This window comes from Schistocerca serialis, chromosome 3 (assembly GCF_023864345.2).
Source record: "Schistocerca serialis cubense isolate TAMUIC-IGC-003099 chromosome 3, iqSchSeri2.2, whole genome shotgun sequence".
NCBI classification, from domain to species: Eukaryota; Metazoa; Arthropoda; class Insecta; order Orthoptera; family Acrididae; genus Schistocerca; species Schistocerca serialis.
The window spans coordinates 601,473,772-601,488,777 of NC_064640.1; the positions used below are offsets into that span (position 1 = coordinate 601,473,772).

General features: G+C 41.7%; 1 protein-coding gene across 1 annotated transcript in view; it reads right to left on the reverse strand.

The window, feature by feature from the left end:
* Window positions 1–14,751, reverse strand: part of LOC126470483 (phosphatidylinositol 3-kinase regulatory subunit alpha) — a 47,980-nt gene extending 33,229 nt beyond the window's left edge. Inside the window, exons 1-2 of the mRNA XM_050098353.1 lie at window positions 14,089–14,751; window positions 11,212–11,346 (exon numbers count right to left, since the gene is read on the reverse strand). Coding sequence (XP_049954310.1) covers window positions 11,212–11,346; window positions 14,089–14,673 — 720 coding nt within the window. The 5' untranslated portion in view covers window positions 14,674–14,751. The remainder of the gene's footprint in view (window positions 1–11,211; window positions 11,347–14,088) is intronic.
* Window positions 14,752–15,006: the final 255 nt, after the last annotated feature.

The following is a 15,006-nucleotide window of genomic DNA, read 5'->3' on the forward strand; positions in this document are numbered from 1 at the left end:
CCAGTGAAGACATTATTTCATTTTCTTGATCAAGTTCAAACATTTCCAGAAATGCGAGAGGCTGAAAGATGCGATCCCCTGATTGGAATAACTCGTGTACGACTTAGTGAACGTGGCCACCTGAAATAGTTTCACATATTTCACCCGTTGTGACCATAATATAGCCGTCATTGCCTCGACTGAATCTCCACCTGCTTCAAAGACAGAAGATGATTGTCTAGATTATACACCATCCCTGTTATTATCCACATGTAAACGTGTCCTGCAGTAGAGAATTATCAACGTGGACTCGTCGGATCACAAGGCATTTCCGGTCCAGGTAATCGGTGGTCCAGGTTTTGTGCACCTTTCTTCTTTGAAATCACTGTTTCCTGAGGCCTGACAATAACACGTGTACTATGATATTTCTGTTTGAGTACGCGTCGCTGTATGTACTCTGTTTCACACATACCTCAATAAAGGTAATGATAATCTTCCTGGTTATCAGTGTCGTATAGCGCTTAGCAGACTTCTTTTACTTTATACACCCTGTACAACAGATACAGTGGCTCCAAATACCCCTATCAGATTTGTGTCGTTAATGTGCTAACTAAACGAGCTCCGACGATATGCCCTCGTTGGGAACCTGTTAATAATCGATATGACGGTAGATCATAGACGCAACGGAAACGCGCAACACTTCCTGATATGTTATGGTTCAGAGGGATGGGAAAAAATGTAACGCCGTTATCAAAGAAAACCAGTTAGGGCGATGAAATGTCTATCACATTATTTTGCACTTGTAACATGAATAACATGACTATCGCACAGGCTTCCAGACATTCTACTAGACTACTACAGCAGTGGTGCGCGCCAGTTTCGCCGCCACTCTTAACACGACACTGAACATTTCTTCTTAAGGGGAGTTGGAATGCCGGAAAATGGAAAAAATTCACATTTTCAGTTTTTAACCTTATAACTTAATTTGAAATTTTCTGCTTAAAATGGTGCAAAATTTGTTAAGAAATTCCAATTGGAAGTATTTTTATTTAATTTTTCAAAATTACATGTGCGCCCAGCAAAGTTACCCATCTTGTGATTTGTACACATTTAAATCTTCGCATTTCCGAAAACATTACATATAGAAGGCTGTGGATTTCACTCTTCAGTTGTAGAATCTTTGATCCTTCCATAGGTACCATTGTTTTTACGACTAGCTGTGTTTATTGTTCAGTTTTTGATCTGTGAGTGTTTGTTTTGAGCCTCGAGTTTAGTTTGTCGCTCATTTGGAGTTTGTTATCTGTCTTGTTTTGACTTTCAGTGGTGAGTGCGTAGTTTCTACGATGCCTAGGAGTGCATCATTATTTAAAAAGCGAAAGTTTCGCGGTAATAGATTTACAAATAACGTTTGTTCAAGTGATTCTGCTTCAGCACCTGTTGATGCTGGTGAAAGTTCTGACGTTTGTACAGCTGAGATGTGTGAAGGAGACACGCCCACCAGTGCATCAAAAAAGAAGTTATCAAACTGTGCAAGTGAAATTACAGATGAAGCTTCTAATGAACAATATGTTTTAGTCGACTTTCCTGTTTTTACTGAGTTTATGAAGAAATGTTTGTGTTGTAATCTTTGTGGAGGTTCTTTTGATATGAACATAACAAAATCTATAGGACTTTCCTGCAAAATTGCTATAGTTTGTGCCAGTTGTGAAAATGAGACCTGTTTTTGGAGCTCTAAAACATGCAGTAGCAATTTGTTTGAGAGTAATATCAGGCTAATGTATGCAATGAGAGCAATTGGTAAAGGACATACTGCTGCTCAAACATTTTGTGCCATAATGAATCTTCCACCTCCACCTGCTAAAATTGACAATTACACTGAAGTGATAGGAGATGCTGTTCAGTCTGTAGCAGATTTATCAATGAAAGCTGCTGCCAGTGAAGCAAAATATATAAATGAAGGAAACCCAGATATCCCTGTTGCTTTTGATGGAACCTGGCAGAAAAGGGGTCACACATCCAAAAATGCTGTTGCTACTGTTACTAGTGTGGACAGCGGTAAAGTTTTGGACTATGAAGTGCTCACTAAACATTGTTACCATTGTGCATCTGGTAAGATAGAAGCAGCTCACATATGTAGCAAGAATTATGAAGGTACGAGTGGAGGCATGGAGGCTGCCGCTGCTGTGAAAATGTTTAGCAGATCAGAAAAAGAACGGGGAGTATTTTACACAAAATTCCTTGGAGATGGGGACTCCAAGGCATACAAAAGTGTTACAGAATCCATGCCATATGTCAATAAGACAATAACTAAACTAGAATGTGTCGGTCATGTTCAGAAACGAATGGGCACTCGTCTAAGGAAACTGAAACAGAATCTGAAGGACAAAATTTTGTCAGATGGTAAAACCATTAGAGGTCGCCTGTCAGATAAAATTATAAATGAATTACAACAATACTATGGTATGGCAATAAGAAATAATGCAAATAATTTGCAGGAAATGAGACAAGCTGTATGGGCCACATATTTACATCGATCATCAACTGATGATAATCCTCAACATTTTGCTTGTCCAGATGGTCCTCAGTCATGGTGCAATTATAGAAAATCTCAAGCTACTGGGGATCCTTATCACCATAAAAATTATATTCCATTGGCTGTTATGGAAGTAATTAAACCAATATATAGAGACTTGGGGCATCCTGATCTTCTGCGAAAATGTCTTCATGGTTGTACCCAGAATCAAAACGAGTCGTTCAACAACCTCATTTGGACTCGTGTACCTAAGAATGTATTTGTTGGGATAAAAACATTGAAATGGGGAGTCAGTGATGCTGTTATTTCATTCAATGATGGTCATATGGGTAGGCTAAAGGTCATGGCAAGGCTCGGCATTGCTCCTGGTATCAACACCATCAGAGGTCTTCAGCTTCTGGACAGCGTGCGAGTAAGGAAGGCTCAGTATGCAGCTGAATTTAATACAAAAAAAGCAAGGGCAGCAAGGAGAAGAAAGCTTCTAGGTGAAGAAGAAGAACTAGAAGATGACCCTGATTACTCTGCTGGACACTTTTGATAATAGAATAAAAGGTATTTGTGAATTTTCATAATAAATTACTTTAATCGCATTTTCTGGCATTTGACATTTTTAGTGTTACATGTACCTTTATCTCATAAACCACTCAACCAACAACATTCAAATTTTCAGAAATGCTGCAAAACAGTTCAAAGAGGCCACTGAACTAGAATCATGACAAGAACTGGCTTATTCTCTGAACTAGGGAAGTTTATGTTATACTTTTTCCAATAAAAAATGGCTTAATGGTAAAAAATTCATAAATACTATACCAACAAAAAGAAAACATTGGTTCTAGTTCAGTGGGCTCACAATATATGCTGAAAACCTCTGCCAGAATTTCAAAGTTCTGAAGATAATAGTTCCAAAGAAAAAGGTACACAAAGTTAGCAAATTTAACATTGGCGAGATAGGGCATTCCAACTCCCCTTAACGCGCGGTTTGTGGCCGGGAAAACGGGGTGGGCTATTTTTGTCGAGAGTAAAGCGAATTTCATATTTGTTTCTTTGCTATTCATCGCTTTTTTTCTAGTTCATTATGTGCTTTCTCTGCTTTCCCGCCAGTATCTGTCCTTACTCATCTCTGCAGTATTTATGTCGGTGCTACGCTTACATCTTATTAGTAGCCTTCCCCGTCCCGTATTGCTATCCATATCTACTCTGAATATCTCTAGCGGTATTCTGCCTTTCAGCATTCTCACTGTATGCCACATACAAAAGTTAATTTTACTGGCAATTCTGGGTCGCGAGCACGTAGTCATCAATTGTTTTTAAATATTTTCAGTATTGGAGTTTGAAAGTCTCTTACATGGACTGAAATTACGACACGCTTCTAATCAGAAAGTGCCAATTTTTGTCCGTCTGTCTGTCACTCTGCTGATATTTCGCATCCATTAACGATAGGATAGTCTGCTGCTGCCATACTTCCTGATTCCGCATACTACGCCGCAGGTGTTTGAAGCTTTATTTATCTCTCTGCCGTGTCCACCTTTGCTAGTGTGTCGTATTAACAGGACGTGTATTTTCCGACACACTGACACCCTTAAGTCTTTCTGGAAGTTCTTTTATCGACGTTCCAAATGTGATAATTTAAAACAGAATGATTGGTGTATTGGGACTTTTCATTTTGTTCTGATCCACCAAATGGACGAGTGTTCAGGCGTTTTCGTGCGACTAAAATTTTACATCATGTAGCTAAAACAATTTCTTTCGTGTTACCAACAGTTGTTTCTCCTCCTAGGTTACATCTTTATTGATGACAACTCAGTAAAGAAGTAACTTCTTAGCAGTTTTACACCACAAAAGCCAGAATTAAAGTTTTTGTTCGTAAAATACCTTGTCACGTCGTATGAACAGGGAAGTCAAAACGGCTGGTGCGCTACACTGCTGTAGCAATGGACGAGTATTTGAGAGCCTGTGCGGTACTGAGAGAGGTACTAGCCGTTTATTATAAATTAGTCCGCTCTTAATTCACATGCTAACTACGCCATGTCACCAGTAGAGACAATGGAGCGCCGTACAGGGCGACACGGTACTGTTCTGATTGCATAAATACTCCGTATTACAATTCTCACCGTCCACCTTTACTAGTGTGTCGTATTAACTGAACGTGTATTTTACGACACACTGACACCCTTAAGTCTTTCCGGGAGTTCTTTTATCGATGTTCCAAATGTGATAATTTAAAACAGAATGATTGGTGTATTGGGACTTTTCATTTTGTTCTGATCCACCAAATCTTTATCGAAGGAGGTGAAAATATGCACAGGGAAATACTAGCAAGACAGAAAGGATTTCCAAACTTGAAGGTAAGCCCAATATACATTTGGGATGTACACATGCACTACAGTACCTGTCAGTTGGCTTCCCATTATCTGTTTCAGGGCTGCATAGTAAAATTATTTAATATCCATCTCCGCCTTCTTTATCACGTGCATTATACTGTTTCAGCAACATTTTTCCTGACCTCCAACTCCTGAATCCCTGTCGTAGAACTTCCCAGTGATCAGACAGTCATTTGCAAATTGTGGAGGTCCGTCAGGAAGCACTGTATCAATTCAATTGCGCCGATAAGGATTTCCCATAAAAAGAGTGTTTGCTCTCCCATAGTCAGCATCCGTAGTTGCCTACCCTTCATTACAACCAGATCGCCTTCTTTTTTCAGTCAACAAATTTTCCGTACGATTTATGCAGATAACATTACTTACAGCCTCTGTCTTACGCAAAATGTTTCCAGCTTGGAAGCCTGCTTGAATGTGAGGCGCTGTTTGTGTCTAGTCGCTACTTTCCACGTCACGTCCCATCAGGCGAGCGCAGAAAGTATGCACACGTGTCGGAAGTAGAGGGGTGCGCTCGCACGCAACCATTTACACACTAGATAGATGACACGCCACCATATATACAAAGAGCTTGACAGTGTTTGAAACGCTTATTACGCTGAAGCCACTTCTACTCCCAGTATTGTTTTGCACTCGCCAGTATACAGCGTTCCTCGAGCACAGTACTAAGGCTTAGAATGCCTGGGAAATAGCGATATGTCTGTTGGAAGTTGCATATGTGCCTTGTTAAATACGTTGGACATTTTTGGAACGTCATGCGCGATTGTATGTAATCATGGAACTGAAAACGGCAAATTTAGAATGGTACACTTTTCCAGATGCTATGAGGTTGCCTAAGCCATACAGCGCCTATCATTTACTGTGGAATAACACCTGTAGTATCACACAATTTTCACGAAAGAGCTGCTATTAAAAAAATTAAAGACTTCGAAGCGAAAGGGAGCGACAGGATGAGATACACTACATTCTTGTACAATGTAGAACTACAGAACACTGATTCCATGGGAAAAACAGGAAAAAGCATTGGCGCAATTTTGTTATTTATCTTCAGCTATGACAGTTGTTCTAATAAGGCAAGTAAAAAAAAAAAACATTTACGGACTAAAAGTTGTTTCTCAGTTTTCACGCAGTATCTGGATTATTCATTCAGGAGTTGGCCCTTCCCAAAGAGGTGAGCAAGAAAGGGTTACTCTGGCTTAGAACTCTGGTTTAGATACCCACCACTCAATTATTTGCCCCCACACGGCTAAGATCCGTCGCTTATCAATGTTTTAGTGCCTTTTAAGGTGTGAGGTATCATTTTACAAAGGTAGTGCATCATCCTTTACATAACTTGGCCAGACATCAATGTATGCACCACATGACAATGACATCGACAGTTTTCAAGAAGATTTCTGCGGCTTAAATATGAAGCAGGCAAAAAATGACCCTGTCAATTATTATCTGATATGAAGTTCAGACATGGAGCGAGATGGGTCAGTAGTCGAGAAACTGAACTCTTAACAGTGACGAGTTGGGATGAAATCTTCGATCTGCCACGATAATTTAGGTTCAGCGTGGCGTAACTATCTCACGCCATGTGAACACCAGGAAGGTTTATGAAACTAGTCGCGCCATTCATACTCTTGATCGTAATGTTTTCAAGATCACTCAATTATGTCCTGAAACGGTTCTGGAAGCTAATAATTCGTTGGTCACTGATATCTCGACAATAATATGGACGAGTTACAGAACGGTGAGTTTGTTACGACGGGTAACTCTTATTGCGACTTAAGGTCCGAACGTCAGTATGGTATTTAAAAGTGGAGAATCACCTCAAGTTCAGACAGAATAGGTTGCACACAGTTCTATCCCCACATTCGCCAAAAAACAATCACTTTGGGGGAAAACAGATGATCTTTTAAAGCGACACCGGCATATTTTCTGACGACTTCATTTCGCATTCTTCAGTATAAACGGTGGTGCAGTGGTTAGCACATGGATTCGCATTCGGGAGGGTGGTGGTTCAAATCCGCCTTCGGCCATCTGGAGTTAGATTCTCCGTGATTTCCCTAAATCGCTCCAGGTAAACACCGGGCCGGTTACTTTGAAAGGGCACGACCCGACCGATTACCTTCGTTTTTTCGACATTTCTAAATGCCCAAAATACCCACTGAACAGCAGTGAAACGTAATACACTAAACCTGCAATTGATATTGCAGAAAGTACTTTGCTCTCAGGAAATATGTAACTTACGAAAAGTGCAACAACTCGGTCCTTTACCGCGGAGGAAGAGAGAACGTCAGAACCCTCTTCAACATAGCGACTAGCATACATTCCCTTCTGACGCAGAAAGCTGAATGAGTTTTAGCGCCGTGTGCCCCGGCGGCTAAGTAAAAGCTACTTAAGGTCAACTAGCTACACCAATAACAAGTCGGGCGTTAGATTGTCTCAGAACGTTCTGAAGCGTAACTGAAGAGCATATTTCCCAGAGAGGCATTGTATGAAGATAGGTCTACATAACAGTCTGATAAATTTAACGGAATTCAACAGCATCTTTTTGGCCTCTGGTTCAGCACATAAATTATCACATTCAGTTTAGTTAGTATTACGACGGACGGACTTCTGTCCTCCTAATATAAAAGTTTTACACATAACAAGCTTGCAAATAGGAAAATTTGCGCTAAAAGAATTTTAATAACTTATTTCTGTAGGAAAAGAGAAGAATCTCTAGAGTGTCTTTTCATCCACGCACTTGCTTGCAACGTTCGTCTGATGATCTTATTTACAGACAGAAGTCAGCATTTGTTTTGTGGTTACCTTCTTTTCCGCGTTTCGTGCACAAATACCATTATAAACTACCACATATCGATTCTTTTCATAACCAAATTAGTTACAGCACAAAAATTTCCCTTTCAGTGTCTCTTCATAGTAACAGGACGACTACGTTTCATCTTTAGGTAGGTTTTCCATATTTAAGATCAGTATCATGAACACAATATAAAGACCTTCTACTCTTTTTCTTGTGCCTTTGTCCGGCATCAGCACAGGGTTGCCATGGTTAACTGATACGGCACAGTTAATTAAAGGGGTGGCCGGATGCCTTTTCTGTCGCCATCCCATACCGCCCCCCTCCTTCCCCCCCCCCCCTCCCCCAAGGAAGGAATATGTGCACCCCTTCTCTCTGCATGCAGGGTTTTTCATGTGAAAATGAGCGAAAGTTTTATAAATGTTTGCGAAGTTTATAACTGAAGCGAAACTTGGGTACCAGCTCAGTATCCACCTTGTGAGATGTGGGAAACCGCCTAAAAACAGACATCCAGATTGGCCGGCACACCGACCCCCCATCGTCGATCCGCCAGGCGGACCTAACTGTCACGGAAGTGGCACTTTTTAACACGCACGGCTATCCGGACGTTTAACATAAAGGAAGACCTGCATGTAGCAAAATGACAGTGATGACCACAGCTATTTAAATGGCTACAAATTCAGTATGGCGGATAACTGGAGATGACATCATACTTAGCGGTAACTGAACTTAAAAAACTTGAAAAATCGGTCAGATTTGTGGATCAACAGACGTGAAGTATACTTCTGGAAAATGGTAGACATATAACCGTTTCGACATTTGGGAAATCTTAAGGGCGCATCAGAGTGAAGCAGCTAGTCGCCTTCCAATTAACACGCCGCGTTGATAGTTGGGAGCCATGCAGGAATCAGAACGCGACGAACTATGACACTGAGCAACTAGTTTAGGCAGTTGACACAAGGCGGTCAGTATTAATATGAATTAATCAGTGTCAGAGCCTTACATAAAATATTTTGTCGTGTTTGGTTTGGTGTAGCCGTCAACGCTTGGCTATTCCGTGCACGCTGCTTCATATCTGAATAATTAGTGCAACCTACATCCATTTGAGAACGTTCTTACTGTACTCTCATTCTTTGCTCGCCATCTACAATTTTAATGCCGCCCCCCCCCCCCCTGCCACTACGAAACTGATAATTCCTTGAATCCTCAGGGACATATCAAATGGAATATTTTTATGATAAAAAGAATCTTCACACTGGAAACATGATATGCGACTTATACAGATATAATTTGTACCGAAGATACGAAAATGGCAAGTGTTTACATAGGAAAACATTACAATAATTACACTATATAAAACGGGGTAAACTACATTTTTACATTTACCCCTGTTTTACGAAATGAATTATCGCAATTTTTCATAGGTAATCACTTTCTCATTTTTGAATCTTCTGTACAAATTATATCTGTGAAAGTCGCGCATCGTGTTTACCTGTGTTTGCGACATTGAAATGTTCAAATGGCTCTGAGCACAATGGGACTTAACATCTGAGGTCATCAGTCCCCTAGAACTTAATACTACTTAAACCTAACTAACCTAAGGACAGCACACACATCCATGCCTGAGGCAGGATTCGAACCTGCGACCGTAGCAGCAGCGCGGTTCCGGACTGAAGCGCCTACAACCGCTCGGCCACAACGGACGGCTGCGACATTCAGCTGTCACCTGAAGATAGCCCGAGAAGCCGAAAACCGGTGCGTGACCAAATAAATATAACTTTACAAAACGTTAGGAAGTGTTTTCATTCCTAATATTATCATCATATTCTGCCAAGCACCGACGGAAAATTCAGTTAATATTAAAAGAATCTTCGTTTACAGTCAGCTAAACGTCAGAACATCAATACGAATTACAAAATGATTTACACAAGATATCTGCATGGTACGAAAAGTGGCCATCGACCGAGAACAACAAAAAGTGCGAAGTCCTTCAATTAGCATTAAAAATTCCGTTAAATTTCAGTCACACGATAGATCATACAAAGTTACAGGTTATCGATTCAAATAAATACCAGGAATACAATTACGAACAGCTTCAAGTGGAATGATCACACAGAGTACGTTTTACTGGCAGAACACTTCGAATATGCAACACAGTTACTAGAGAGCGTGTCAACAATATGCACTTGTCCAACCTCTTCTGGGATCTTTACCACATAGGATTGACGGAGGACACTGAAAAAAATTCAAAGAATGACAGCTCGTTTTGTGTTATCGCGAAATACAGGAGTGTGTCATGGATACGATGCACGAGCTGGCGTGACAATCATTAAAACAAAGGTCCTTTTGCCGGCAGGAGTGGCCGTGCGGTTCTAGGCGCTACAGTCTGGAGCCGAGAACCGCTACGGTCGCAGGTTCGAATCCTGCCTCGGGCGTGGATGTGTGTGATGTCCTTAGGTTGGTTTGGTTTAATTAGTTCTAAGTTCTAGGCGACTGATGACCTCAGAAGTTAGGTCGCATAGTTAAAAAACGAAAAAAGATTCTTTTCGTCGCGGCGATATCTTTTCACGAATTTTCAATGAAAAAATTTCTCCCCGGAATGTGAAAATATTTTTTAGACTCCTACGTACTTGGGGAGAAACGACCGTCGTGATAAAATAAAGCAGAGCTTTCACGGGAAGATATAGGTGTTCGTTTTTCCCACGGGCCATTCCAGAGTGGAACAACCGAGAAATAGTCAAACTGGTTCTATGAACCCACTGCTAAACATTGCAAGAGAGCAGCTTATTGAAAATGAGTTTTCAGTACAGATGCCCGATAAATGCATGGACAGTACAAGTACAACGCGACACTACAGGCTCTGTAAGTATATGGGGCAGAAAAAGGCTATGTACAGAACGGGAACTGGACACTACTCAGATACGCAACAGTAATTATATTGTGATGTTTTCGAAACTATATTCTACACATGGCCCTGTAGCTAACGTAGGACTAGTTAAATTTTACTTCCATTGCTGTTTTTATTGCAAACATGAGAAATGGGTGTCTTCCGGTAGGAGTCCTGTATTTCAACGCAAATGCAAAATCTAACAATGGAACGTAGAGCGCTTTCTTAATAATAAACATGACAAGTATTACGTACAGCTCTCCTGGTGACTGGTTACAGAAAGCGTCAGCATACACTGGGAAATCTTACGAAATGCATTTGCCCCATCACTGTTTATAAGATGAAGCTGTGACATGGTAAGAGCAGGAGGGGGATAAAATAACAATAAAATTAAGGAAAACTGAAAAATATTCAACACATGAAGACCAAAACAAAATCATTCTATACGGATTGCTAATTTCCTATTATATGCAGTCGCGGGTTTACTGGCATCTGATGGTACGTACGTAGTTTGTTCGTTGTGGAAATTTATGCTTTCTATTTAATTCTGACAATGTCGCCAGCACAGCTAGAATCAATTTTCTTCTCATTATCATTGGGTCCTAAAAAAATCATGTACAATCATAAATAAAATTTACCGTATACTTACCATCAGCTTCTCGCGATCCAAGAGAATGAGATCAGAGCCTTTGATATCTTTCGATTTGAACACGCCGGCATAGCGGTACAAATTGAGAGCTGCCATCCACTCCACAACATTGGCGGACGTCCATTCGCTGATGGGCTGTAAAAATTGAGAAAGAAAGAGTCTGAAGAAAGTCTTTATTGGGTTTTAGGTCGAAGGTTCGTGAGGACGGGTTAATACGATATTCATAAAATGTTACTCGGCATTAATGTATAGCAAACCAGGGAGTGGCCCGGCAACAACTCACAGCCGCTGGTGGCCGCCTGTCTGTGATTGGCCCGCTGTCTGCCAATGGCAGCAGACTGCCTTTGAGCTGCGGCATAGCTGAACCCTGTTGCCACATACATGCAAAGCTTTGACCTCAAAGTGGAACACAGCCATGCTTCGAGCATTCAAAATACGGGCAATTCCGATTTTTGTAACGTTTACCATACAGTGTAGGCACACTTGCCCCATTTATTTCCTTTTCAACAACACGGAGAGAAAACACTAAATCGTGAACTAGGGAATCTGTTTCCCAGCAGACGAGAATTGCAGCAGAAAATAAGGCGGGGATCCCAGTAACGCCCCTTCGTAAATTGTTTGGTTAGCGTCAATTCTTACAGTTTGAGATGGATGTGCGTGAACCTTTCCACTAATAGGTGGTTACTGTGACGATGAGGTATTAGCTTTAAGTAACAAATTTTAATCTGAAATCAAAGCCTAATCAGCATCAATTACGAAAATTAATAATATACAATGAAATGATTTTGAAGTCCGTAACGCGCTCGTCTTTGTCATCGATCAACAATACGCATGTTTTTTGTATGATCCGCAGTAAAAGTAGCATGTAAGTTTGTGCCTAAACAAGATTTCCACAGGCACAAACCGCATCACAGACTACACGAAATCCTAACAGGTGTGACTATACAATATACAAGGTATGTAAATGGCACAAATATTTCATGAAATGTATGTCCCATTTTTATTTCGTTCACGAAATACACAAAACTCAACTTTTACTTTAAGGTCGGATCCCTGATGAAAGAAGATTGCAAAAGAACAAAATACTTTCGCACTTCCAGTAAGATGACAATTTATTAACATCGTGGCACATTACTGAACAGTTTAACCATTTTGTTACTAATGCTGTCGCGTTTTACATAGCTTCCATTTAGCGGACACAGTGACAAGAATAGGTATTTAAAACGGCGATTTATTGTTAATACATAGTTGAATTATGTAGAATGGAATTTTGCGCGAGTAAATGTGTAGATAAGGCTATTTCTGTTGGCACTGTCAGGTGTCACACACACTGATCATTGGGGAATAGGGAAAAGGGGGGAGGGAGGGCTATTACAGTCACGAGGGAGTTTGATATACTATCTAAGATCAGCGGTGAACACAGTACGCTGTAATCAAGGGAACGTACTTGGCTGACACAAACTTACTTTCACGAGAATCAATGATTTTGTGGAGGGCCAATAGGAAGCAGTATACTCTAAAGTTCCTTAATCACACTATGCTGCACTTCATTTTCCATGAACTGAAAAAAAAACAAAAAACAAAAACAAGAACAGGGGGACGAGAGGTCCCGCATTAGCAAACAAAAAAGTAACACATACAGACTTAGAATTACGACAGGCTGTCGAGAATGACAATATCAGTCTACCTGACAGAGCTGGCGAGACATGAAAAAGTTTTTTTTCCGTTATTTCATAAGATATAAATAACGAGGCCTTTGTACCTATGCAGCGCACAGTTTCTCCTGTGGCGGCAGAGCTGATAAATTGATATTTTAGCATAATGAATAACAAAGTCGTGTACTGCACAGCATTTGACTACATCAAAATGAATTTTCCCGTATCAGAAATGTCAAGTTGACTTTTTGTACCCGGCGTACTAAGGAAAATGTCATTCGACAGTGAAGAGTGACATCGAATATCTATATTAAATGGCACAAAACAAAATAACAGCACAATGCGACATACCTGCACCGGATTGTAAAACGGCAGAAGGAGCAATCCTTGAATCTTCGGCATTGAACAGTGGCACTGACCTTACGCAAATTTCTTGCCGTCAAGGCGATTCTCCACTCTGTGGCATACACGACGATGTATGCAATTACGGCACTATAACAAGAAACTGTTAATTTTCGGAAAGTTAGCCTAAAACAATATGCTATAGGCCTGAAACGCATTTGGGCAAAAATACGTAAATTACAATTCGGAGTATTTATTAACCCTTCACAGCGATAAGAAAATTGTTTTCACATTCCGCTCTCCATAGACGATCCGTTCTTTCGGACACCGCAATTGCCGCGTTATAGAACAAGTGGCGGAGGGTAAACTCCAAAATGAAAAAGTGAATATTCTACGAGTATTTTCCAGGACAACATATACTATGGAAAACGTATGAAACCTTCACAGAATGGGACTCTCAACAATGTTTCTGTAACAATCCACACAATGAATCAATAAATCAAGCACATCCCAAATAAACCATGGAGCGGAAAACAGATCACCGAACGGCAGATTTAATTATACAAATGACAAGCTATTTCCATTTAGGTATAACAATGGAGGGGACTCCCTACTACCTAAACCACCATGGACCAAACAGTATTATCCGGCGGTACTCGGTACAAATAAAACACAAACTACAACATAAAATGCGCATAACATACGACAGCCTAGACAAACTATTTATTTTAATCGTGTTTAATTGTAACTACCAATTTATAAATTTCAATCACGCAATCATTAAGCATGCACAGCAGGTCGTGGGCCGTCTTAATATAATTTCCACGTTCTACCGTGCGAAGCTGTCAGCAAAAAATAAGGTTAATAGAGAAACTTTTACCTTCTCCTTGTGATGGGTGATGGGCGGCAAGATCTCGTTGTTTCGTTGGCACACATGGTTGCTGGCGAAGCGCAGGCATACGTTGTGGAAGCAGGCGTGGCAATCTGTGGCAGAGAGCGACACACACATGCAGCAGCATGACAGGTGGCACGAGCAGACGAGTGTGTGCAGCGACGTCGTCCTAGCCACTGCCGCCGCCGGCACGGGCGCCGGCGCCGACGCCTGAGTGAAGCTCAGCGAACGCGGCCGGAACATGTAGTTGTCCGCGTCCACGTTCAGTGGCATCGGCGGCGCCGACGCTACCGCGCCGGCAGTACTTGGCATTTTGCTATCGTACGACTTGGTGTCACTGTCAGAGTCAATGTTGGCAGTTTCGTCCACGTTCGGCTTAAAGTAGGAGGGACCCTCCTCGGTGACACCATCGTCGTTATCGTCGTCAGAATGGAGTGGTATGTTGGACTTGTGCAGCCGCGAACGTCTCAAGGCTGGCTGTTGCACCGAGACAACGTCTTCTTCTTCGTCATTGTCAGAACTGAGTGCATTGGACGAAGGTACGCTAGACTCTACTAGCAGCGTGCGCCTCATGACTCGCTGGTGCACGGAGACTGCGACAGCGCATGCGGCGCGCCTGGGACGCGGCCAGTGCGGCGTACACGCACGTCGCCGGCTTCACTCGCACTGGCAAGGTAGTCGCGAGGCCGCTACCTCCCCCTCCTCTCGACCCCCCCCCCCCCCCCCCCCCGACAAGCGAGCCGCTCCACGGAGCATGCGCGCCAGCACGCAGCGCGCCGAGCGGCACAATTATTGGCACGACCTTCGCCACATACAGAACAAAGCCTGCCGGCTGCTGGGCAACGCCGTGGCGCACGTACTCACATTTAGCACAGCCAACGTTTTCTAGATTATTTTTGCCTCTCG